Below are 26,318 nucleotides of genomic sequence, written 5' to 3'. Positions count from 1 at the left end.
TATTACAAAAAAAGAATAAAGATGATGACTTAACACTAAAAAACTTAAAAGAAAACTTCTAAAAAGAATCAAAATAAAGAAAGATTAAATATTTTTTTTATTAGAATTTTAATTTTTTGTTATATTTATTTTTTAAAACTTAATTTTACATTTTTAATTTAATTTAGTATGATGATAATTATTTCAATCTTATTATTATAAAATATTAAAATTATTATATTATATTATAATTATAATTTGGTTAATAAATCACTATGCACGTGGAATAAAACTAGTTATTCTTAAAACTGACTACTGATTACTGCAGAGAAAATCAGATTGCCATCCAGGTTATGCAGGTCCATGATATAGGTTTCCATTTTAAAGAGTGCACTTCTTGTTTGGTATAAAATGAAGTCATGCTGATAAGAACATCTGTAAATGAACATTTCTGTGTACAATAAATTTGCAGGTAAATTTTAAACTATATCAGTGCTGATCTCTAAGAGACCATCACTTGCAAACAGAGAAGAGCCACCACTCTTGACTCTTGCTAACTCAAAGCATCACAACTCATATACAATCTGGCCAAAAGAAAAGGTTAAAAAACATTAACATAAAAGGTCACCACAACCGTGGCCTTACTCAACAAATACAGGGAAAAGAACCCATGTAATTTTAAGTATTTAATCTGTGCTTGCACATGTCCTCTCAATCACCTTAGAATCTGCTCTGTAGGACTGCCTCGAGGGAGAACTTGATCCTCTTGAAGAACTATGTCCAAAGAAGCTTAGTTTACCAATTTTCTTTGAGAAGGAACTCATAAATTTACGAGAATGAGACTTTGCCATATCCCTCTTCATACAAACGTGTTCTTTCTCTAGATCATTTAATCTCATCCTCATTCGAGCAAGCTCAAGTTTTAGCTCTCGATTTTCTCGCCTCAAAGATGCATAGTTGTCTCTGGGAGACATTGCTGCACTAAGTGCACCACTGCTGATCCGCCATGACTGGTGATGAACTGGCTTGGGGTCATCGTCCCCGTAAGAGCAGGACAAAGCATTTCGTAGCCTTAGTTGCTCAAAATAAAGAACTTGGACTATTGATTGGAGGGGAAGCCGTTCATTTTGTGCAGCATGTGCGCCAGCTTCTTGTGATAGCTTTTGGAAATCAATCAGTTTGCAGAGCTTCTTCCTGTCTGCTTCTGGTAAACCCTGATGAGCCTGAACATGCGTTCATAAGAGGTTAGAGAGTTATAGAAATTAATTATTGCTATAGATGAATGAATAATAAATAAATCTCAGAAGAAGTTGCAAACCCTAATCCAGGATTGAAGAATTATAAAAATATGGCTTTTTCAGGAATAGCTTATGCTTGTTCTTTATCAAGATTAAACCAACAAGAAATAGATGTGATATGCAGCAAGTTTTTCTTTTCTGAATATGAGACAAACTAATATGAGTAACTCATTACTTGTTAGTTTAATGCAAATAGCAAACACATCAGATATTTAAAACGAAGATATCAGCATTCATACTTTCAGATAAATATCAATGGCTCGATATAGCCCATCATGGATAGTACGAGCATGTGTAGGTAAAGTCTCTGCAATTGCCATAAACTTTGCAAGCTTGAGGTTTGCGTCAGGAGCAATTTCCGCAAGATAATTGTCCACTAATTTTGCAACTTTGAACAATGCACTTTGGGATGGTGAATGAGGACTATCAGATTCGAAAACAGATGCATCATCCATATCATCTTCACTATCATCTTGTTGTGAAAAGTTTACCAATATCCTTTGAACTGTATCAACGTCAAACAAGGTGTCACCTGCATGCCGAAAAGATGGGATCAAAAGGTCATCAATAGTTGCAATATCCAACTGGGACCCAATCCTCCGCTCTAGATCAAGCCTACAAGCTATAGTACAATCAAGCATCACTGCACTTCTAAGAAGTCCAAAAAGGAAACTGATAGGAACGGCAAGTTTCTCAACAGGTAAAAGGCTGACAATGGTCTCAACCACAAGTCGTTCATGCCCAGTTGAAGCTAAATCAACTTTTGTCTGGCTAGATGGATTCCACAAACTGGATTTCTTTGTCAGCTCCTTCTGGGCATAATTTACAAGGGACGCGCCAATACTCTCAGGACGGACGCCACGACATTTCATAGCTGTCATGACTCTTTGATACAAATCAATCCGAATGACAGAAAGATCCTCTATCCACCAGTCTCCCTCACATTTGGCTTGCCTATTCATATGAAGTCTACCTGAACTGCTGTATTCTAAGCGGGAGAAGCTTGAGGCAATTTGCTCTGCACAAGCCTTTGAGGCTATTGCATCTATGCAACGGCTAACTATTTTCAACTCATCTGCAAGAGGAAGTAGGTTTTCACATTGTTGTAGAACTTCAACACACATCTCGAGGTTCTTGCAAACGATACTTTCAAGATACTCTTCAGCACGCGAGCCAAGATTATCTTTTGAAAACTCCTCAGTCATTTCAAGGTAATCAGAAACACAACAGAGCTGAGCCACGTTAAAAGAAGTAATTTCAAAGTTGATGCCATAACAGAATTTTGCTGCTAACTCAAATGACTCAGCACCTCCAGGTAGATTAAGAAGCTCCACCCTTGAGATGTCAGAATCCCTATGTTCTGCAACTAGCTTCCGGATTCGCCCACTTCGGGAGACAAGAGGAAACTGCTTACAACAACAATATTTATCAGCTTGAGAATATCTTGAAATGATTCTGCACATGGGAAAAACATGCTTTTTTTTACTTCAGTGAAAACTATAACCTAATGGTATCATATTGAAGGACATATCAGGCAAAGGGATCATCCTGAAAAACAACAGAATTTTCTTGATTCTGGTTGCACTTGTGAGCATTGTCAAACTGGAAGCCAGTCACTCATCTTGCAGAGCATTAATCAGTTGGCAATGCCACATAAAAGCAGTTAACTAGAACGAACATACACACACAAAACAACAACAACAACAACAATAATAATAATAATAATAATAATAATAATAATAATAATAATAATAATAATAGTAATTTAAGATGCCACATTTCTTTACGAACTAAAAATTTTATGAAGTACATTGATTACAACAAAATTGAATCAGGTTGAAATCAATGCTTTAAGACTGCTTATATTCTTTCCTTTCCCTGTCTCTCTCACTGTTAAACATATCAAAATAAACATTTATGTATAAGCTGTGGTGTTGCTTTGATCTTTCTAAGATTCTTTTTTCCTGAAGGTCCAGATTAAAATGAGATGCACATGTCATACACCTTTTATCCCAACCTTGACTCAATCTTATTCGAAGGTGGACGATGGAACTACAGAAATTCAGAGCAAAAAGGGCGAGCTTGTGAGTCAAAATGACGCTACACAACTGAGTAATCCAAAACTGGGGAAAAGGAAAAAGAATGAAACAGAGAGGATATGGTTTATGGATAACAGTATATTGGAAGGAAGCAATATGATTCTTTTAAGCAATATGATTCTTCAAGTCCATATTAGTTTCTCAAATCTTTCCAAAAAAGCCATGATGCTTACCAGGTTAAATCTGTCTATCTGCAACAAACAAGTTCATTTTCTGCTATTTGCACTACTCTCGATGGAACAACCAAGGAAAAGAGTTTCAGATCTAGACATGCCTAAGGGTACATTTGAAGACATTTATCTTTTTCCCAATGCTTTAGTTATTCACGCGCCTAGCTAAAGTGCTTAGCCAATTATAGAATTCATGTGACCGAACCAAAATATATGAACAAATTTCAGAAGTAAAGAACACAACAAATTACCTTATGTAGAGAAAATGTCCCTCCATTTATTTCTATTGTGATATCACTTGGAACATCCCGAAAAATCCTACAATAACAGAACTGGTACTTATTAGTAACAGAAGGACCACTTTTGATATGGGAAAAAAATTACTAAAGGACAAAAAAATTAAAAAAGAAAAAAAGAAGAAGAAGAAAAAGAGACTCTCTCTAGCAAAATTCACGTGTGGCTTTGCCCATCTGAAAAAAATCTGAAGATCCAAGCCACAGTGACTTAGGTACTGGAATAAAAAAGGCCACCATCATAGGCCCCAATCAACATAAATAGCTGGAAGATAAAAGAATATGGTAAATCTTGACATAAAAAAGAACAAAACAAAGATTTTGTGTGGCTGAGTAACACTTCAACCAAATGAATGATCTGGGATTCAACTTTTGAGTAATTATCAATTGTAAACCAGAACTGCAATGCAGAGTAACTAGCAATTCAATGCATCAATAGGAAAATTAGTGAAATAGAAAATCATGTACATGAAAAAACAACAAAAAAGCTCATTCTTTCAAAGCAAAGAGAAAACTGAAACTTTAAGCAAACTAAAACATCAAAAAATTATAACATATGAAAAAGGAAACCAAAAAAATATATATTCTTTGCGTCACTACATCAAGAACAACAGAGTGGCAAAGGTGGGAAAAGAAGAGTTGCAACAGTTAACAAGGTAGCTTTTATGTAAAAGATCAAAGCTTCGAAAAACACATTCAACAAACTATTAACTACCAAAAACGGTTAGAATAACAATGCTAGAATTGAACTTTCTACCATTCATTGCTACGCTGCCTGGAACTCTTTGCCAAAGACAGCTGTTGCTGATGGTGGTGGTAGTGGTGGTGATGCTGCTGCTGCTTGTCCATTGACAGAGAGAGTGAGTAAACTCAGGAGAGAAAAAAGATGATGAGAAATACAAAAGAGAGAGAGAGAGAGAAGAAGAGAATAGTGTGGGGTTAACGGAGAGAGACAAAGACAGAGTCCCAGTTGGAGATGTATGTCGTTGCTTAACTTCTTTGGCCATTTTTGTCAAACTGCTGATCTTCAAACCATAGATTGCTATCGTCCAAATCACTGGGCCTCTTTGGTGGGTCATCCTTTTACCACCCCCCCCCCCCCCATCTCTTTCTTTTTTTGGATCGTTCAAACTTCAAATTTACTACTAAATGTTACTGTTTTCTTGATGTTTTGCTTTGTTTTTTTGATGATTTTTGTTAAGTAGGTAAAGAAATGCAAATAAAGGTTCTTTTGTATACTAACTTTTGTTTTTGGGGGCTTAAAAAAGTCAAAAACTTCTCTCATTACAAAATAGGAGCAAAGAAGAAGAAAAAAAAAAAAAAAACAACAAAAGGAGTTGTAATCTTTGGACATTTTTGCATGCTTTTGCTTTGCTTTCCCTCTTTCTCATCAAAAGCATAAAAAACAGTAAAAAAACCTTTTTTTTTTTTTTTCGTTTTCTGTCTTGCTTGCATTTGCCCATCCCAAATTTCAATTACAAGTTATGTTTTGGATATTTACATTTTCACCCCATCAAGTTATGAGAATTTCACTATACCCACTCTTTCTTTTGTTTAAGGGCCTTCTCCAACTCTCTTGTTCCAACCACCAAAAGGTTCCTTTCAACAGATGTCCAATTTGAAGAGTTGGAAGGGAGAGTAATAAAAGACCTTATAAGACTCAAAATTTTTCTTTCATTAGGATTACCACTCTCTTTCAATGTGTTTTTTTTTCCCTTTTTTTTTTAATTAGTGATTTTCAATCAATCTATCAAAATAATCCATAAGCAGTTCCTCACCCAAAAGAAAACGAAGTTTTTGATTATCATTTACTCCAAATTGATGACATGTATCAATCAAAGAAAAATACAGTTCAAAAGCTTTCATGATGGTTGTCTATGACATTTTATTAGATAAAGACCATATTAATTAAATAATTTTTTATGATTATCACAACACTATCAATTCATTTGAGAATTCGAGATTTCGATTATTAAACACATCTTTTGATATTGTAAGAATCTTATAATTGATGCCAAATGAAGTTTATATATACTATTTTTATGAAATATCAAGATGTAGATTAAATGGCATAAATTGTTGAAATCTAGGAAGATATTAAAAAGCTTGGCTGAAGAAGAAGAAAAAAAAGCAAATTATTTTCCGAAAAAACTACTTGCCCTCGTTTTTTTAGTTTTCATTTTCAACAATTATCACAAGTTGCAACAAGGCCAACCACACCTGCTTTTACAGGCACTTCACCATAAGCATTATACTACATTATTGAAAACAATGTCTATTTGTCTATGAATCAAATCGGGGTCCAAAAAGATGTCCAGTCCTAGAGATTGATTAGGAGCTATCAACACCACAAATCCAAGAGAATATCATTGCCCTTTTGCAAAGAGAAAGCATTAAAAATTCGTTTGGCAGTTGACTATTCGCTGAAAAAAAAAAAAAAAAAAGCTTGCATGAGAGACAAAATTGATGGAATTTGACCTAATTTGATTCCACAAAGTTGGGATTTCTTTTTTTTTTTTTTTGAGATTATTTTAAGGTCCCGTTGTGTGCTTCATCACTACTTCAATGCATGTTAGGCCATCAATCGAAGAGGTTCACAAAAATAATTGATATTTGAAAATTATAAATTTAAAAAAATTTATGCGGATAATATTTTCTTCAATCATATATATAATACAATAAAAAAAATTTAAAAATAAATTAAATATTAAAAAAAATCGACGAATAAAAGGAAATTAATGAATATTTTCCTTATCTACAAACTCTGCATATACCTTTTCTCCTAGTTTTCAATTCATTAATTCATTTATTTTGGAATTTACATTTTTTCCTTTTGACAAATTAAATATGTTTCTCTGATTTTTCTGGAAATCTCAGGGAAAGAGTACTCAGAAACAATATATTTAGAATTAGCAATTGCATAATATGCCTTAACCTCATAGAAAAATAAAAGCTACATAAAAAAAAGAAAGCGGGGGAATTAAGATAGATGGATTTCCTTATGATTCCTTAGTTTCAGTTGGTTCTCATTTCCCTGTCTTATATAATTCATCCCTTCTGTTTTCTTATCAATTACTTGACCAGATTCCATGCATTCTTCTTTGGCATTTTTGACCAACTTTTCATCTTTTACATGTATATGACAAACAGAATGAAAGCGTCTAATTAGAAGCCAATTATTCATTTTCATAGTCACTCTTATGAGACTTAGACTGGTCCAAGGGCGATTTGGGCAAAGAAATTTAAAATCTGAATCTAGTTTGATTCAATTCAAAATATTTTTATTTAATTTTAATTTTAAAATGTATCTAAAAAACATTAAAACTTTTAATGTTTTAATGTATTAAAGGATATGGGCATTCATTTCTTTTTTAAGTTGTACTTATAGTCAAATATTAAATTTTAAAAATATATATTATATTTATAAAATCAATTGAATAATTAATTATTATATTATAATTAAGTTATAATTATTGTACAATCAATTAACAAATTATAATATAATTAGACAGTTAAACTTATACAAAATGAGATTTGAATTTAATATTTCACGTTCATTTTTAAATTTAACATTGAGAACTAAATATAAATGTGGAAGAATTTAACCTTAATTTGAAAACGGTTGAATATATTATTCTATGCTAAATGTAATCTTTATTGGCCACTCTCTCTTGCATTAGAGTGTAGAATCTCCAATTCTAAAAATGACTTCATATATAAGCAGCCTAATTAGTTACCAACTGCCACCGCTTAATCCTCCAAAAGAAAGCCTAAAATCAGGCAGAAAAAAGTGGCCTGCTGACCCACCCTTTGAAATGTCTAAATATTCCTCCTTACCAGATGATCAATTTGTCTTTAGACAAAATTAATGGTTAGATCAAGTTATATATATTCATTAATCCAATACAAAGCTACCCTATATTTTAAACAGGTTTATCTCGACCTTTTAATAACTAAAAATTAATTTCTTTTTAACCAAAAATATATATAAATTAAAGTTCAATTCTCAACGCTTATAATTTTTTTTAATCTCTAAAGTTAGGAGCTCTCTTATATCCAAAAAAAATTATTTAGTTTAAGAAAATTTCCCTTTTTAATCTCCTTAAACTGCGTTTTTTCTTGAAAAATCATTTAGTTTAAGAATTTTTGAGCCATATAGCTATACTATAAGAATAGCATAAATATATATATATATATTATGCATCTAATGAAAGTGATGGAACCTGAAAATCCTGGATTGGTTGATTGGGACCACAAATTCATATATTTTCCGTATAGTAAGTAGTATGTACATTCATTGTCAAGATATGATTTTCTAACGACCCTTTACTGATTAACAACAATAATCCAAACATTCAAATAATTATCTTAGGAATGTTGCTCTCAAAGGAAATATATATATATATATATATAATTATAAAATTATAGTAATTAGTAGAGGTCGCTTTTCTCACTCCGTCAATCGATTTTCTTCCTGAAAGTAATACATTTATTAATAATGTTGAAATATAATTTGTCTTCAAATAAAATCAAGAAATAAGCAATTAAAGTATTAATTTATACTTTAATTAACTTTTTTTTAAAATAAATAAACCATTAGCGCCTTTTGGCTTTGCCAATTCGAATGATGCATTTGTTATGATACTCATAAGATACTTTTATGTAGTAATAACCCATAACTCATGTGAGTCTCCCATTTCCATCAAGAGATGAAAATATCTGAAGTTTCTTTGGGTTGCAATACCAATAGCAAGAAATGAGTGGGAATATATGTAATTACAATTCATATTTCAAAAAGAGAATAATCTGAACAGTATTTAAGGATAATCTAAACAGTGTTTTGCCTCTCAAATTTCGTCACTTTCCTCGTGTAAAAAGCAATGAAAAGGTCAAAAAGAAGAACAAAAGACAGCCCAAAGCTTGTAGAGGTGGGAGGTGGGAGGTGGTGCTGCCACTTTGTGATTAATAATTTATGATTACCCACCACCCCTTTCCGGGTAGGGTCCTTGAGAGGGTTATCATTAATGGGGGCCAAAGTGGGATCCATTCCCATATAATTTACCTTACTTGGTATCATTTGATATGATATCTTCCACTACCACCACCGTTCCTTTCATGTTCATCAATTCATGTAGACAGGAACAATTTTTTTTTTTTTTTTTTTTTTGGGTTTATTTCAAGTCAAATGTCTTCAAACCATGTCTGGCATGAAAATGGTCAATCCTTCCGTCATTGAAGACATGGCCATGCATGGAACTATATGGAAGGCAATGGAGATTGGAGAGAGGAAATGTTGGCATTAATCTTGATCTAAACAGACAAAAATTTTACCTAAAGGATATCACCTAACTTATAATGAAGCAACCAACAAAAGAAAGACATGAAAATATGCAAGTTTACTGTTTGAAAAGAAACACATATTGATGAATGGACCTCGAGTCATATCATCACTATTTGGCACGCGTTTCTGCCTATTTTCAAGTCATTGTTTCAAAGACAATATTATTATGGCATCCTATGTTACAACAAAATGTTACAGGGATTTGAAACATTGAATTGTAGTAATGAAAGTCCAAAAATTATCAACCACCCAAATTGTTATCATATACGTAAGAGTTAACAGTCGATTTTTCTTTTTGCTTTTTATATATAATTTTTTAATTCCAGAGTCGAGATAAGCCCATTGTTGGCCTAGAGGAAGACGAGCATGGTGACCCATTTCCCTCCCAAAGCATATCCAACTAATGTTGTACTCATGTTGGCCCAATGATATGTTGGGCAGACCATTACATTTGCAACAACAATGTACCATCCCAATTCCCATTAAGCAGAATGAGGCAATAATCTCTCTTTGTCTTCTTCCCGTCCATAGTCTCCAACATGTTCTATGCTGGGCCATACCACTAAAATGTGAGGGAAATGGGAAACGAGCCCTATCCCCTTCACTATTTTTATTTAATGATGATAAATATATTTTTAATTAAATTTATGATTAAAATTTAATAATTATTTTTATATAAACACGCCTAAAAAAAAGAAACGCAAAAGGTTGCATTTACTTTATAAAAGGGGTAATATACTAAAGCAAAGTAAAGAGTGAATTAATCTCTTACAGATTAAGAACCTATCTATTTATCTATTTATTTATTTTTAAAATTAAAATAAATTTTTTAATTTTTTAAATTAAAATATATCATATCTAATAATTTAAAATAAATGAATCGTAATAATTTTAACAAATTACTATAACCGTAATGAATCGTAATAATTTTAACAAATTACTATAACCGTAATTCAAATCAAAGTCGAAGTAGACGAGCCTTTGACCGATTAAACTTATTTAAAATTTTACTCGACTGAACTCTCTGGAAAAGCATCCCAAGCCGAAAGCTACGACCAGACGACGATGAAGCTGTCATCGTGGTTTCACCGCAGTGTCTCAAGGAACAGTAAAAACAATAAAAACGCAGAACAACTGCAATCCACCCATTCTGACCAAAATCAACAAAACCAAGAAGAAGAAGAAGAATTGCTCGGAGTAACCCAACAATTAATCGATCATGTCAAGTCCTTCACTTTAGAAACCTTCAAGAATTTCCCTCTCCAAGGTACCCTCCACTCTCCCCTCTCTTCCGCTCTTGAAATTCTAAAAGAAAATTTTGTTGATTGAAACTTTTGGTGTTCAGATAATGAGGCAGCTAATTCTAACAGTGAAACCCAAACTTCTTCTAATGTACGCAAGGATCTTTCTGATTGGCAAGAGCGGCATGCTGTCTTAGTCCTTTCGAAAGTGAAGGTTTGGAATTTTCCTTTTTAACCCTTTTTTCCTGTTTCTAGTAATTTATATTTATAGTTTTCTTCTTTTTTCCAGGAACTTTCACAGCTTAGATTTAAGCTATGCCCTCGCCACTTGAAGGAGGACAAATTTTGGAGGATATATTTCATGCTTGTCAAGAGCCATGTGGCTGAGTAAGTTTTACAACATTTTTTTTCTTTTTCAATTTCTTCTTTTTCATAATAATTATAAATTTATAACAAGGAACCTGTCAATATATTGTTAGTTTGTGGATTTGAACCTGTGGCTGAGTGACCGAGCCGATGAGGCTTGATCCCATGAGAAAAGAATTTGTTTAGATGCTTATATTGTCTTCCTCTCATCAGATATGTTTGCATATTTCATAAAGAAAATGACCCTTTGGTTGAAACATTTGCCTACACATTGATAGTATATCAACCTTCCCTTCTGTGAAAAATTACATTTTGAATTGCTCCCTACTTACCCTCTGTTTGATGATACATGATTTTACATATTGCTCAAAATTGCATTGCAACAAAGCTAGTTATTGAGTTGCTGTACATTCAACCCTGGTTCTTCTTCAGTATGATGTAGTAATAGCTGTTTGGAGATTTACCAAAAGGATGCTACGTAGATCTCTAGAATGTAACACCATGATTTGGATATTGTTATGACTTCGAGAAGGCCTAAGGGGATCTATGATTTTGTTTGCTGGGCTTGCCCCTGAAGGTTGTTATACAGATTCTCATTTGAGTACAACTTTTAGGAGAATTCTTATATTTGGCAAACAATTTGTGCCTCAAACAAGTAAAATAAAACGGCAGGAGATGTAATTTTGCCTGTTTTAAAGTCTGCAATAGTTTTTACAATGCTTTCTGCTTGATTATGGTGATTTCTTTGCTGTCTTTGAGCTTTTTTTTTTTCTTAATAAAATTGACAAATCCTGATTAGCCTCCTATTGCACCAAAAGATATACTTGGTTATGCATGAGTAATCGTGTAGGAGATAGGCAGTTTTGTTACATAAAATTGTGAAAAAAATATGAAAATGAAGTCCTGAGTTGAGTCCAACTCATTTGAAATATTTAAAGAGAGACTGCATTGTGGGAGACCAATGTAGCCAGTTGCATTATATATATATAGATGACCGTCTTATGTCCTTAATTGTGCCACGCAAACCATATTTTACAAACCAGAGAATTTAATTAGATGGTGAATTTTGGGGGAAAAAAAAGAAATAAGTACTAAATTAACTGTAACAATATTATGGTAATAATGGGGATCCTCAGTTTAATTGTGAGCTTTATCATCTATAAACCTGAACAAGCCAATGCATTCTGTTGCAAATTGAATAAAAAAAAAGGTAGATAATTCTTTTTGTATGTTTGTGTGTTTTGTCGAGGATGGAGGGGGACAGCATTGGTTTAAACAAAGAATGGAACTCTTAAAAAAAAATGAAGAAAGGAACTGTAATGCCTATAATGGGCATTTATCCCCATGATTACTAGCAATTCTATCATTTGTCGTCATTACTCCTGCTTACTTATCTCCTCTAGTAAATTTTAAACATTTTGACCACCCACTTTTTCACCTTTATTCTTTATGTCACCAACTAAAGAAATCTGCTAGTTCTCCGCAAAATTAACACCGACACTGGGCCAACAACACACCACAACCGTTGCTGCATTGCCGCTGTTACCAAATGACCAATACCATGTTCTTTTTTCTAGTTTGATTGATAACTTACCATCATCTCTGCCGCATTAGCATTACCACAGCAGCTACATCTTCATAAAATTCAACTCCTTTTCTGGACTAACAGCTAACCTCTATTTTCCTAGAGAATGCATTGTAAGGGTTCCCAAAATGCTTTAGCATTGGAAAAGTTTCTTCACCATCAAGTGTCACAGTGGATCTTTTTGGTTGCAAATGACTTGACAGCGCCAGCATAAGAATCTTTTCAGTAATTGGCAGTATTCTTTTTCTGGATAAGGATTTTTGAGTCTTTCATATTGGCTACATGTACGGACCAGCTCTCTGACTCACAGTGTTGCTAATATTTATTTCCTATACTTATCTTCTTTTTCATTTTTATATTTTATGAAATCGTGATCAAGATTTAGAAACATAAGCAGATTGCTTTGAATATCAACCATGATCATTGCTTATTTTTTCAATTGCATTGGATTTTGAACTTTTACTCACTTGTTAATCAAGATTTTCACCTCTCTGTTGCCTATAGTTGCATCATGTAAGATTATTAGTATTCCTCTTATTAATCAAAGTTAACCACTTCATGCACAAGCCTAATATCCAAGCTCAAATGCTTGTCTTCTTGTTTATCAGTTATGAGCTTCATGCTTTGCAACGTGCTAAACTTAAAAAGATTGCTGTGACGACTGAGAAAACATCAGATATTGGTGCATATGAAGTTGAAATGGCAGAAAGAAATCAAGCAGCTAGTCTTGCACCATCAACTCCATGATTCCAATTTGCCTTCCTGGTTCCTGTAGAGGAAGAGCAGGTATCAGTCCATTTAGCAGGAAATATAGCATTGTCGAGTATGCTTATTTCCAGTGGTAAAATGATCATCTTTGCTGTCATCTTGAGAGGTGAACTTGCATTGGACTACAACTGAAGTAAATTTAATGGAGATCATGGAATGTACAACAATTACATTTGTATGTTGAAGGAATCTGATGATTCGCTCTGTACAGAGAAAGGGGTGCTAGACACCTTTTTTTTTTTTTTTTTTAATTTGTAAAGAGAAGGGTGCTGGACTGCATCTGAAGTAATACATTTGAATTGTAAATCAGTAAATCACAATGGTTGCAGCATTTGTTCCTTGCTGGCACTCTATTAACTTATTATGATATGGATATATTTACATGAACCTTCATTATTCGTTTGCCTTTCCAGTTCCTACCTGTCCTTTTATTGTATTTACAAGAGATGGAAGCAAGCCTGCCAAGCACTTTTCTGGTCATCCAGGAGTAGAAAAAAGAAATACCGTTTGCTTATAAACGAGAAGCAAGAACCAAATAAAAAAGAAAAGGGCTTACATCACAGCCCATATTGATCCTGCAAAACCGTGAAATAATCCACAAAATGTCAACTCTTTTTCTAAAAAACTAAATCTGATTTGGGAATTGAAACAATTACTAAACAACCAGAAAAGATGGCTAATTCCTAGAAACAGAAATATTACTATTCTATGCCATGAATTGGATGGTGGGAATTCTCTGATTTCTTAAACAATACATGTTTGAATGCTTAACTTTCAGTTCGCTGAGAATTTATTACCTACCTACAGTACTGGGTTTTGTTTGATGCAAAACGAGACAGTAAACTATCAACTGTCAACTCTGCTTTTTTGGTTAATTCTGTAGATAATTTTTTTTTGTTTTTTGGTTGAGAGACGAGATAGTTGAACAGCCAAGCAGCCTGCTTATGGGATAGGCGTCATTCCAACTTGTACCTTGCTGGCTGGATTCTGGAGCATGGTGTTACGGACTGTTGCAGAGTCCATTAGGCATGGCTTGTACGCTTTCTTTGGTTTTAATCTTGTTCTTTTCACCGCTCCAGCATTAATTTGCCGGTGGTCGTCCTCTCATCAGTTATATATACTTGCCCTGTAGGTCATGAAAAAAAGCTATGAATCTGATGCTCTCAAACTCAAACTCTTCTTTTTTTTTTTTTAAAATCTTCCGTACACCTCAACCAGTAATGCCAAATCTGAGCTGAATCACTGATGACTGTTCTTCCTTCAGGCCTACGTCAAATATCAAATAGCAGTAGTTTTCAAGCCTTTTGTATAGTATTTCGTAAGCAATAATTCAGATTTCAAATTTGTCTTGTGGATTCAACGTACTTTTTGTGATTCTATGACTGAATTTTTTGAACGAAAAGAGCATAAAATAAAATAAAAAAGTACACACAAGCAGTGAAAAATTTTTTTAAGACAAGCAAACCTTGAAGAAAATGTCTGCAAATTAAAACTAGTATTTGCATAAACTTATTGCATTCTTCCCTTCCGTTTTATTTGCAACCAAAATAAAAAAAAAAAAGAAAGATTCAGGACGGACAAAACCATGGAATTTGGTTCACCTGCCAGCCTAACAAAGTTTGCAACTTCCAGTCTTGCACCGGGTAATGAATGGATGAATTGCGTTCACATTTCACAGAAATAGAAATAGAAAAACGAGAAACATCGTCAAATTTAAGGTTGAACATGTTGATAAACCTGTAACACTAAAAAGCTCTGTACAAAGCTACAATTCCCATGTGAATAAGGGCGGGCCCACTCACACAAAGGTCTTCTGCATGCATGTACATTCAATTAATGCTCACTTGACAAACTCAGCAGCTTTAGTGCTTCACCACAAATTTGAGAGAGGGAAAGAAAAGGAGTTTTTAAGGCAAACAAAATTCAAACGAACACCAATGAAAAAAAAAAGAAACAACACTGTCAGAAATTGCAGAGAACCTGAAGCTCTCCAGTAAGATACACTTTTAATACAGAACAATCCATTGACAGATTCGATGGCCCACCTGGGTTCGTGGGCGAGTTTCGTGCTCAGCAAGCACAAAGGAAGTCAGCACATTGGGCTGCAAGGGAATTTAAATCTATTTCTTGGGCATAATGCTAGGAATGATATTCTGTCTGTGACCGAACCAGTTAAAACTAAAAACTGGCTTGTGGTTACAAATCATCCTTGCCTGTCCAATTGTCCTTGAAAAGTTGAATAGCACATTCCGCAGAAAGATTTTTATTTTTTTGGGGAAGGAAATCCTGTTTTGGATACTAGGACTGATTTATTAATACTTCTAGATGACAGCAGCCAAACTTAAATCCAAATTGCAGGACAGAACAGCAATTTCATCTCATGGATATTAAGGAAAAAAAAAAGAGGGGGAGGGTTACAAAAACATGGGAAAAGACAGGTTAAAAGTGACAAATGACTTATTTATTTCCAGAGATCATCCATGTTCATCCCTACCTAAGTATAGACAAAAGTGAAACTACACGGTGAGAAGGCAGGAAAAGAAAACCTAGAGACATGATGTACTCCTAATCAGTTACAACGATGAAAAAAGTCGCAAACTCCTAACATATTACTTCTTTTTTCCTTTGAACAAAGGGTCTCAGGTATATAATTGGTTAGTGTAATTCACCAGCTCTGTTATGTTACAGATCTTCAAATTACACATCTTAGTTAAGGCTATCTTTACATGAACTCAGAAGGGCAATACGACACTGCTTGCTTTGAAATCTTGAGCATGAAATTAATAGAAGTTGCAGGAAGTAGAATTAACTGGGTTCAGCTTATGGAATCACTTGCACCCATTCATATCGTCCAGGAAGGGGCAAATCATTCACAATATCAAAGTTATACCTGCAGAATCCAGCATGTTAATGAGACTTGGCTGCTCAGCTAACCAATCTATTTAAGCCTAGATTCATTCAGAATGGAAGCAACCAACACTGTAAATTGTAATCACCCGGCAGATATATGCCCCAAAATATTAAATGATATAAGAAGAATGAAAGAAGCTTACTTCTCAATGAATTGTTCCTGTTGTAGTTGTTCTGCACAAGCAAAAAATTCCTCCATTTCGAGTGTTGTTGGGATTAATCTCTGCACATCATTCGTTGCCCTTCGGTGAGCTGAAGGGGAGCTTCTCAGCCGTGTGGTTGAACCAGGGGTTGCAGTGGTTTCGGAGTCCTTTATCAAACTACATGGTGTGCTTTCTCTAGTGCTCCTGCATAAAAAGTACAAATTATCTATAAGAATGAAATAACATCATAATAAAATAACAGCAAAAATTCTGAAACGAAAGATATTTTTTTCCACCATAGAGAATTATTTGACTCTTGCATTTCAAATAATTTACATGATACATCAAGCCACTCTTTTATAGGTATAGGATTTAAAGATTCTCAGGATAAGAAGAGTGGATTAATGAATTAACATCATAACAAAATAACAGCAAATTCTGACATTAAAAGCTATTGGGGAGAAAGGCACTTAAAGCCATACGACATTAGCTTCGGTTCATGCATAGAACTAGCCCTACAAGTAAAAACTATACCCTCCTTTTTTTAGCTTATGCAAAACAAAGTACAACCCATTTTGACATTAATTAAATCTCTTAATTATAATAAAGAAAACAAAATTAATATTCCCGTTAAAGTGGAAGAAAAACTCCTATAATGAAGAGACAGACATTTAATAGAGACAAGCTTAAATTTGGTAGGGGCAGAGCAACAACAGGATAAGAAACAAGAAATTTGCGGCCTTTAGTCACTTACTGGTAGACCCAACACAGAGAATCCCACATTCATGTCTGAGTATGTAACTTGGCCCCATGAAGATGATATATCATTGCTAACAAAAATGAGGCATAACCGTTAATGCTGCCCGGTATTGCCAAAAGATTATATTTCTTCGTTCTTATCTTCTCTTTTTTTTTTTTTTCACTTTATTATTAACAAAAAGAAGGACAAGTAAAGACAAAAATTACAAAGGATTCCTATCAGGAAGACCAAACAAACTGCTTCTTTCTCCGGGTATAATGTACTTCATAATTTCCCATATAGAACCTAATCTTATCTTTCATAGTTATTAACATATTCATGCACCTAAAATTGTTCAATTATTTGATGGCCAAAAACTTATCAATATCTCAATCTTTTTTTTATTATTTTCATAAATCAAAATCAACACCAGAGAATTAACCTTTTAATTTAATAATAAAATATAGTGCACTTTTCACCATGTGGGAAAATGCAAGTTGTAGCAAGTCTGATAAGCAGCAGGTACACCTTGTTTCAGAAACACAGTCTATTTTCCATTCAATATAATCTCTCATGAGTCAGAAGCTTTCAGTAAATCTTTTTATGCAATGATATATATGCATAAAAAGAACAGTGAAATAAGAAACACAAAAATCAAGTTTAAATTTTGTTGGGAAGAATATTAATGACGTGATAATTTTCATGATCAGGTAACATGTAGAAACACAAAGAGATATTGTTTCAGTGACATTTCTTTTATGATTTTTATACAATGGATTTATTCCAGGAAGCAGCCTACTCTCCAAGCTTATGTAAACTAGCAGAACAGACAGAGGAGTAAAAGTACTTGACAATAACTTTTTTAAAGAAAGAAAGAAAGAAAGAAGAATGAGTCCAATATAACACCGAAATGTCCAAAAAAAAAAAAAAAAACCCACCCAATATGTTTAAAATAAATAAACCCCCATCTTTGAAAGGGGCAAAGAAATCTCATTTAAAGCATCAAATAGAAGGAAAAGGGAAGAAACCTCCACTCACTTTTAACCAAAGCAAATGGCAAAGAGTGGCAATGAAAGAGAAATGAAACCCCCCCCCCCCAAAAAAAAAAAAAAGAAAAAGAACATAAGTAAAAGGACGAACAAAAGAATTGAAAAAAAAAACCCCAAAAGAATAATTTTTTGAAAATGTTATCAGCCGAACCAATAAAGCAATGCTGAAAAGCTCCAAGGATTTTGAAAAAAAAAAAAGAAATTTGTTTTAGAAGAAACTAACTAGAGACGAAGGAAAAAAAAAGTACCTGTCTCTGAGTTCAAAATCCAAATTGTTCTCTCCAAAAGGAGCCTCCTCTGTTTCACAGAAAAGCCCCACTCCTACAACTATTTCCCTGTTTTTCCCAAAACACCCTTCACTTTTCTCCTCACAATTCTTCTTCTCATCTCTACAACCACTCTCTTTCCCCTGTTGTTTCTGTTTGGTTTCATTAGAAACAGGGGAAGGCAACTTCTCCAGCCTGCGGCTCCTTAGCTGAAGATAAGAGAAGGAAGAGATATCTGGGTTTGAACCAAGAGCTTGGGCTAGTGAAGGAGAAGGGTTTGTTTTTTTGAGTCTTTTCAAAGCTAGGGTTTTAGCAGCTCTGGTACGGGAACCCAAGGTTGACTGATGAGAAACTTCCATCACTGCTATGTCCCCTGTTATCTTTGCTTTCTTCATGTACTTCCCCATTTTCTATCTTTTCTTTTTTTTTTTTCCTTTTTTCCTTTTTGGCCCTCTGTTTACCGAGGAAGGCAGAGTTTGTGATTCTCAATATTTGCTTCCTAAGAATCGAACAAAAATTTATTGAATCCTGAATTTAGGGTTTCCCGAATAGACTAGAAATTACCAAAAAAACCCATGGTTCTGACATAGCGACTTCAAATTACCAAAAAACCCATGTGCAGATGTTGTAAGGGTATTTTCGTCTTTAGGTGTTTAGAACCGGGAGGAAAGAAGGGATGCAAATACTATAAAAAAAGGGAGAAAAAAATCAGAGGAAAGCAGGGAAGGGAAAGAGAGATCCTGCCAGGTTTGAGGCATTTTTTGGTTATTTCCATTTTCCCATTTTTTTGTTGTTGTTTCTTTTCAGTATTCAGTCAATTAGTTTCTTTACTTATTGCATCTATAATTTTGCTGCAATGATGTTTGTGTGTATGTGTTTTTTTCCCAGAAAAATCTCTTCAGAAATAGAAATTTTCACTTTTCTTCAAGGTAAATGGTAACTACCCATTGTTATTCTTTTCTCAATCTCTGATTTTTTTTTACTTTTAAACTCTTTGCATCACTATATTTTATTATTGCATGGGTTAAAAGAAAACAAATATTGAGATTTGATTGTACCTTTCTTTGCATTCTGCTAGTGTTAATTGTTGTAATGTAATCAGTACTACCAGCATCTTGCATTCATTTGTACGTGAATTGGTATTTGATAAAAATTAAAGATGAAAAATACTAAATAATCAATCACTCTTTGCAGGACTCCATTGTCTTGGTACATATATCTCAGTACATAATTTTATTATTGTCTCAGGTGCATTTGTTGAAGTCTTGAATCTTGATTCACCCATTCTTCTTGAGGTATTGTGTAATGCATTACCTCTTTTATGTATGTTTATTTTCTCTCCATGGTTTCTTAAATGCTTCATAGATTAAACATTTAAGGTTAGATCAGATTGATGTTTTTTTTTTTTTTCTTATACGTTATTGTGCCAAGTGGGGTGTAGTGATTTTGTTATGAGCACAATATGGTTTTATATAAAGCTTCTTTCTACCTCATGTTTACCGTGCATCACTCTTGGAAAGTTTTCTGAATATACCCCTGCTGGTTGCATTGATATTGCTTAATCTTTTATAGCATACTAAACTTTTATTTTATGTTCTTGAAAATTCTATCAGGTGGCAATTATCATTCAAAGCTTGGGTTTTTTTTTTTTTTTTTTATGAAGTAGATCATCTGCAAAGTTTAGACAAAAGGGTTATTTTCTTCGGGGGAGAAGCAGAGTAAACAGAGGTTTAAGGGAGAAGAATGGAGGGAGGGGCCAATTTTTGTTCATGAAAAATAAGAGAAAAAGATAGGGGGAAGAGAAAATTCATTGCTGGGATTAAGGGAGACTCTTCTTGGACAATTTTGTGCTCTGAAAATTAAAATTTTCCACCAAAATCCATTTATCCACCACTAGTGTTAAATTTCTAAATCCATGTGAGTGACTGAACTGAACCAACACACAATTTCATAGCTTCTTCAGTTTAAGGCGAAGGCCTATGGGCATTTTAATTGTGATTCTTTATCTACATCCATGGACTCTACATCTGCCGCATGTGCAGCCAAGGAGTCACTCTACATGATCCTTAATCATCAAGTTAATATATAAATAAAAAAGGTAATTAAAAGTAGTTTTAACATTCTTGCAGTGTATAATTTAATCACTAATCAATCAAAGTAAAGTTATAAATAAAAACATAATTAAGCCTCTCTCCTCCACATCTGGGAAACTCTCTCGATTCCCTTAAAAAATCAACTTTTTAATCATCAAAATTAAAATGGGCTGAGAAGAGGGCATAAAAATAAACATGGCCACATCCAGGCTGAAAATGAATGAGATAGGGCACCACCCCGGGGCATAGGGGCTCTGTATTGTTAAAGCCGACGTTGGTTTCAGGTTGTTTCATGTTACGTTAGAGAAGTGAAACATGAAAAGTTAAAAGCTCCGCAATATTTCTTGTGCTTGCGCCATCCATTGGTCCTACCCATGCCTTTTGCAATATTATTTCGACCATTGAGTTCGAGTTTGAGGTGCACCGATGGATAATAATTAATTTGTGCCCTGACACACAAGATTCACTTACTACATAAAACTAGTACTACCATAAATTTTTGAAAATATTATATAAATGATTAATTATATAATTTTTTAAACATTATCTCAACAAACTATCTAAAAACACCGATCAACATTCTCAAAGTTTAAAGAGGAAAATACGTAAATGACGATTGATTGATTGATTGTGTAAAAATAGGAGACAGGAGAAGACGAGGATTTTGTTTTGCGGCAGAGGGCAGCTTACGCCTATCTCAAAGGTAATGATGAGTGACGTTAAGTTTATTGAAATGCTAAAACTTTTTTTAAAAGCAACACTAACCCATTTCCCATTTTGCTACTACTCTCTTATCATTTATATAATCCGTCAATTTCCACTTTTGCCCTTTAAAAAAATAAAAAAGAGTTAGCTTAATGCACAATTTAAGGGGAATCTTTTGCTTCCCTCTAAAACCATTTCACCGCTTTCGGCCTTGACTATTAATATCACCAATTATTTATGGAGTATTATTGATTAATAATTTTTTTTAAATGAACACAAATTTCATCCGAGTCTGTTTATCCCTTTTTTTTAACCTGACTGGTTTCCTGCTTCCGAAGGCCAATGCCATTACCAAGGCTGCCAAGGCTATGATAAAAGAGCCCGTACATTTGGCAAACGTGTGTCATTGATTACTCATCCCTATCGTTACCATTGCCCCCCCATCTCCACTTTTTTTTTTTTTTTAACTACATATAATCGTTTTTTCACGTCCTCCCGCTTTTTCTTTTAGCTGAAAAAGTTAGACCAAGCGTCAAAATGGGCCGTGGATTACACCGACCAATAAAATCGTGTGTACACGTATAACGATTGAAAATGGTTTCCGGTGGCTACAGCCTTGGGGGGCCAGTTTATATTTTGCGTTTCACTTACTGACAGCTTGCAATTTCAGGTTCTCTTGATCACTCGGAGAGCGCGTGAGAAAGGCAAATTCCTTAAGGAGTTTCAGAAATAATCAAAAGCCTAAGCCCAATCCCAATCGAATGCCCACAATTGTTGTTGTTAATGATGATTTAAAAAAGAAAGATAAGGCCCAAACCATGAAGGAACACATAAATTCTTATGTTTTTGTATTGCGATTTTTTTTAATAAAATATTTTTATATAAAAAGAAGATATACCGAAGATTTTATGAATAAGAATATTGCTTTAAAAAAAACTAGTGTTCTCAACCAAAGCGGACAATCTACTTAGTAGAGCAGAAACATGAAGAGCATGCAAAATAAGTTACACGCCATTCCATATTTTATACATCTATAACTAAAAAATCTCCCATACTCGGGTTTTTAACCATTCCCGAATTTCCATGCCATGCCACTGGAAGGAATGCTTTTGCTCCACACGTATTTGATTTTTATCATATTTTCTATGTTTTATTTCCATAGCTTAACAGAGCTGTCATGACTTGCAGAAGCAATCATTCCTGTGACAGGCAAATTCCTTAAGGAGTTTCAGAAATAATCAAAAGCCTAAGCCCAATCCCAATCGAATGCCCACAATTGTTGTTGTTAATGATGATTTAAAAAGGAAAGATAAGGCCCAAAACATGAAGGAACACATTTTCCAAATAGGAAATTCTGTTTGATACCGCACATTCTTCTTTCACCCATCTTCGCAAATCTACAAACATCGCAATCACATATTCCAATCACAAATGTAAAAAGATAATTATACGTATAGAGTATAGACAATGTCCACCAGAAATAAACAAACGGCTGCACTTATCATCCAATGCCCCAAATCTCAACTAGCCACCGATCATGACGGCTCACATTTTGACATACAGGACCCAGCAGATAATACATGTTGGTTGACATGCACATAGCACCACAAACTAATGCAAAGAGCCATGAAAAAAAAAAAAAAAGAATAGTTCAGTTCACTCGATCACAAAAAAACCGCAGCTTCGGACAAACCAGGTGGTTGTGCTATCACATACCAAGGAGCAGCTTCAATTTGGAATGAATGAAAAAGGCCAAAGATATGTATAAACATGCATAATAATAATAATAATAATAATAAAAAACTCCATAGAATTTGTATGAAATATATGAAATTCGACTGCAGTGTACCGGGGATTAAAACAGTAACTTGCCTTTTGCTGCCCCTATTTACAGTACTAATTAATAAACCATGATCCATAAGTGATCCACCAGTTGGCATCACTAGAAAATTACTGCATGGATTTTTTTTGGCTTCTGTATTCAGTCGGTGGATAGGGCATCATCTTCGTCCTCCATGTTATCCTGAGAATCGCCAAATAAAGCACGAGGCAATGGTCCGTTTTCCAAATTTTCCGAAGCATCATCAAAGATGAGAAAAGAAGTAGAACCGTTCTCTAGGTGTTCAGTCATCAGCCGCAACCTTCCGGAAAGGTTATGCTTTATAAGCTCAAACTTGTGCTCTGGAGTGTGTCTCTGATTGAACCTGCCTGGAAGCTTAGGTCGAGTATTATAGCAATCTCCACAAAGGTCAAATCCTATTTTCTCTGTACAATCCTTGCATTTGTATCTATCTCCAACTATCGGAGACATCTGCTGGTACAAACTCAAGTATTATTGGCTTCCTACTGATTTTATTCAAATGAAGAAAACAATAAAGACTAGCAATCTCCTACTCTATTTAACTCATTCTATCAGCCAACAGCTGGATGCAAGCTTGACATTCTGCTGAGAAATTTAACTACAATTCAAGTCTCACTAAGAACTTAACTACACCTTCATATCTCACCTAATATAATGAACTTACGAACTTAAATAAGGTTCAAGCAATGACTATTATATGGCAGAGAGAAGTACTCAATTAGTATAGCAGTTCAAACCAACGGAACCCTTCATCTTTATGCACTATGTCAAGTATAAATGTTACTTGAAAAGCACTGAATAAAATCCAACAACCGATGAATCCTAAAGCACATAGAGAGCAACTTATCCTACATTATGATCCTCTCCTAAAGCAATAAAATGCCATCATTACAAATTTTCAATGCCCAGCAACTAGCAACAGACATTAACTAATGACGCTGGCCAAAACAAGCATGTACATATGTACTAGCAGTCTGCATTTCTATTAGACTAGAAACAAATAATTTTAATTAGGTAAAAATAAATAATAAAAATGCTGTGAGAGAAAATAAAGGATGACAGTTTTTAAAACTTGGTAAAATGGGCTATGTTATTTATGGAGATGAAGAAAGAAACAACAAAAAAAAAAGGTATGAGCAAGAAAAAACCAACTCAATTGAAATTTTAAAGTGACTAAATTGGTGTGACACCAGAACACACACGCATATGCACTCATATAAGAGACAAGGAGCAAAGCATTTACCCCACAAGCATCACAACCAACTCCAATATGTATATATGCGCTAGGCTGCATTGAGAAAGGTAGCAACTGGACAGGTGAGAAATTTTTTTTACCAGCTTCCATGGAACCTAAAACATTCGAGCATGATAGATAGTCTAAAATTGAGGACTCAAAGTTAACGCAGCACAATTATAGCACAATCAGACTCTTTCTAAGATCAATTTTACGAACTTGAATGAATCAGTAATTACACATATGTGCGTGTGTGTGTGTGTGTGTGTGAGTGAGTGTGTATTTGGACAATTTAATAAGTAATTATATGCTTCATTTTTCCACTTAAAAAACATGGCAACAAACCCATTGACATGAAAAAAGGGGAAAAACAAAATGATATAAACCAGCTAATCACTAGATCAACTGAATGTTAACTCGATAGACACTGAAACAAGATGGATTAACAGAGCATTGAGACATACAGGTGGTTGCTCTCTCATGCTTGGAAGAAACTTGTTTGAGATGAACAGCATTCCTTCTTGATGCATATTCTTTGGGAAATTTAGCCCCCAAAAACTGATCAAGCGTCAAGCAGACTTTTGGAAAGCCCTTTGGATGCAAACATGGACAAACTTGACATCTAAGCATCTCATCAGCCGGGATGATGATGCAAGTTTGACAATAAACTGACAAAGAGTAAAGATAAGAATAAGTCCACAGATAACAGAAAACTGAGGCTCAGTGATGCTAATTTAAAGGAACAAAAAATTGCACACACATACCATGGCCACAGTTAAGAACAATAGGATGAAAAAGCAATTGCTTGCATGCAGTACAAAGCAAATCCGAAACCTGAACCTTCTCTTCCCCGGCCACAAGTTTTGTCTGATTAAGATCTCCATCAGCCTGTGATTCACATGCATGACCATTGAATTCCGGTGAGAAGTAGCCATCTCTCTTTTCCTCCTCTGTACGATACAAAGGCAACAAGATAGAAAGCTTCATAATGTACAACAATATAGGTAAAGTACTGCACTAGCTATGGTGGGAACAATCTCAAAATTACCTACAACGATCCCTCCCTTTTCTGTTTAGGCAATGGACTACCGAAAAGTGTAGCAAACAATAAGCAGAACGTTTCAATGCAAAACTAGCTCACAAATTATTCATATTGAACAAATGATAACTTTATGAAATAAAATATTTCTCATGAAAATCATTCTAAGAAGCAATATTTTAGTTGTTACTACTTTTCATACTTGATTTTGGCGGTAATTAACAACCATGAAAGCATATTTGACAGAACATGAAATGGAACAGAAGAGGAAACCAAGCTTACCTAGAATTTGGTCTTCCCTTTTCTTATATGCAATGGGATATAACTTTAACAGCAAGAAGTGAAGCATTTGACAAATGCCTGCAAAGTGAGAATATGGGTTTCTACAAATTGGACAACGAGACTCGCATCGAGAACTCATTGATCTATGAACGCACCAAAAACATGATATATGACCACAATCTGTTTATTAAAAAAAAAAATTATTAATGAATGAATGAATCAATAATAATTGGAAAAAAAATTAAATCATGAAAATTCTATGTTATTTCTATGAATCTAGCAACAAAAATCTTACGCAGAACGATTGGTTTGTAAAGAAGATCCCTGCAACAATAGAACACAAATAAATAAACAAACAGTTTGAGAATTTTCGAGAAAAAAAAGGGAAACGACAAGATCGGAAGAAACATTCAATTTTGTCAGATTATTATCATTACTTACAAACAAATGCAACAGACGAAATAATCAGGAATTTCTTCAGAGTCAATAACATCAACAGCGTTAGGAGATTGACGTTCCTCCATGAGACAAGTTTGAGAGGAATCCATTGAATTTCCGTCCACTTTAAAATGTGAAAGGTGGCAAACCAACGTTATATCCCTATACCTATCTATGCTATCGGCAGGATATTTTGGACTTTTTATTTTCTTAATTTTATTTATTTCTAAAATAGTTTTTATAGAAATTATTATTATTATTTAAATTTAGCAATAAAATTTTATATGCACAGCTCATAAGTAAATAACTTTTTTTTTGTCAAAAAGTGATTATATTAATGGGCAAGTTTTAAGTGGTTAGAGATTATTGACAAGTAATAAATTTGATTCGAGAAAGTTCTAGACTTGAAGTAGATTGCT

The 26,318-nt window shown here is 34.0% G+C and overlaps 4 protein-coding genes across 7 annotated transcripts; 1 reads left to right on the top strand and 3 right to left on the bottom strand.

The window, feature by feature from the left end:
* Positions 1-362: 362 nt before the first annotated feature.
* LOC111306159 (Phototropic-responsive NPH3 family protein) lies at positions 363-5,276 on the bottom strand. Of its 2 annotated transcripts, none has more exons than XM_022904066.2 (4): positions 4,597-5,276; positions 3,798-3,864; positions 1,517-2,683; positions 363-1,202 (listed from the first exon to the last, which is right to left on the bottom strand). In XM_022904066.2, the coding sequence occupies exons 1-4, from the start codon at positions 4,686-4,688 to the stop codon at positions 666-668; spliced, it is 1,863 nt and encodes a 620-aa protein (XP_022759801.2). In that variant the 5' UTR covers positions 4,689-5,276; the 3' UTR covers positions 363-665. The 2 variants fall into 2 exon arrangements, with proteins under 2 accessions (XP_022759801.2, XP_089606992.1); XM_089750866.1 differs by having other exon boundaries at positions 1,517-2,732; positions 4,597-4,754.
* A 4,845-nt stretch (positions 5,277-10,121) lies between these two features.
* Positions 10,122-13,552, top strand: LOC111305400 (BSD domain-containing protein). Of its 2 annotated transcripts, XR_016331181.1 has the most exons (5): positions 10,122-10,447; positions 10,526-10,635; positions 10,711-10,808; positions 12,476-12,656; positions 12,981-13,110. XR_016331181.1 is itself a non-coding variant. In XM_022902910.2 (4 exons), the coding sequence occupies exons 1-4, from the start codon at positions 10,246-10,248 to the stop codon at positions 13,117-13,119; spliced, it is 549 nt and encodes a 182-aa protein (XP_022758645.2). In that variant the 5' UTR covers positions 10,128-10,245; the 3' UTR covers positions 13,120-13,552. The 2 variants fall into 2 exon arrangements, 1 of the variants encoding a protein (XP_022758645.2); XM_022902910.2 differs by lacking the exon at positions 12,476-12,656 and having other exon boundaries at positions 10,128-10,447; positions 12,981-13,552.
* ICK6 (inhibitor/interactor with cyclin-dependent kinase) lies at positions 13,258-18,772 on the bottom strand. Of its 2 annotated transcripts, XR_016331180.1 has the most exons (4): positions 18,230-18,765; positions 16,194-16,397; positions 13,942-14,266; positions 13,258-13,715 (listed from the first exon to the last, which is right to left on the bottom strand). XR_016331180.1 is itself a non-coding variant. In XM_022902908.2 (3 exons), the coding sequence occupies exons 1-3, from the start codon at positions 18,652-18,654 to the stop codon at positions 15,961-15,963; spliced, it is 699 nt and encodes a 232-aa protein (XP_022758643.1). In that variant the 5' UTR covers positions 18,655-18,772; the 3' UTR covers positions 15,580-15,960. The 2 variants fall into 2 exon arrangements, 1 of the variants encoding a protein (XP_022758643.1); XM_022902908.2 differs by lacking the exons at positions 13,258-13,715; positions 13,942-14,266 and adding an exon at positions 15,580-16,030 and having other exon boundaries at positions 18,230-18,772.
* A 4,034-nt stretch (positions 18,773-22,806) lies between these two features.
* Positions 22,807-26,070, bottom strand: LOC111306459 (E3 ubiquitin-protein ligase PRT1-like). The gene is made up of 7 exons (XM_022904315.2): positions 25,903-26,070; positions 25,757-25,785; positions 25,462-25,641; positions 24,905-25,090; positions 24,605-24,808; positions 24,150-24,256; positions 22,807-23,356 (listed from the first exon to the last, which is right to left on the bottom strand). Exons 1-7 carry the CDS (start codon positions 26,007-26,009, stop codon positions 23,027-23,029), a joined length of 1,143 nt encoding a protein of 380 aa, XP_022760050.2. The 5' UTR covers positions 26,010-26,070; the 3' UTR covers positions 22,807-23,026.
* Positions 26,071-26,318: the final 248 nt, after the last annotated feature.

Source organism: Durio zibethinus, chromosome 21 (genome assembly GCF_047325235.1).
Source record: "Durio zibethinus cultivar Kanyao isolate XHJ-2024 chromosome 21, ASM4732523v1, whole genome shotgun sequence".
NCBI lineage: Eukaryota > Viridiplantae > Streptophyta > Magnoliopsida > Malvales > Malvaceae > Durio > Durio zibethinus.
This window is presented reverse-complemented; position numbering and strand designations above follow the sequence as displayed.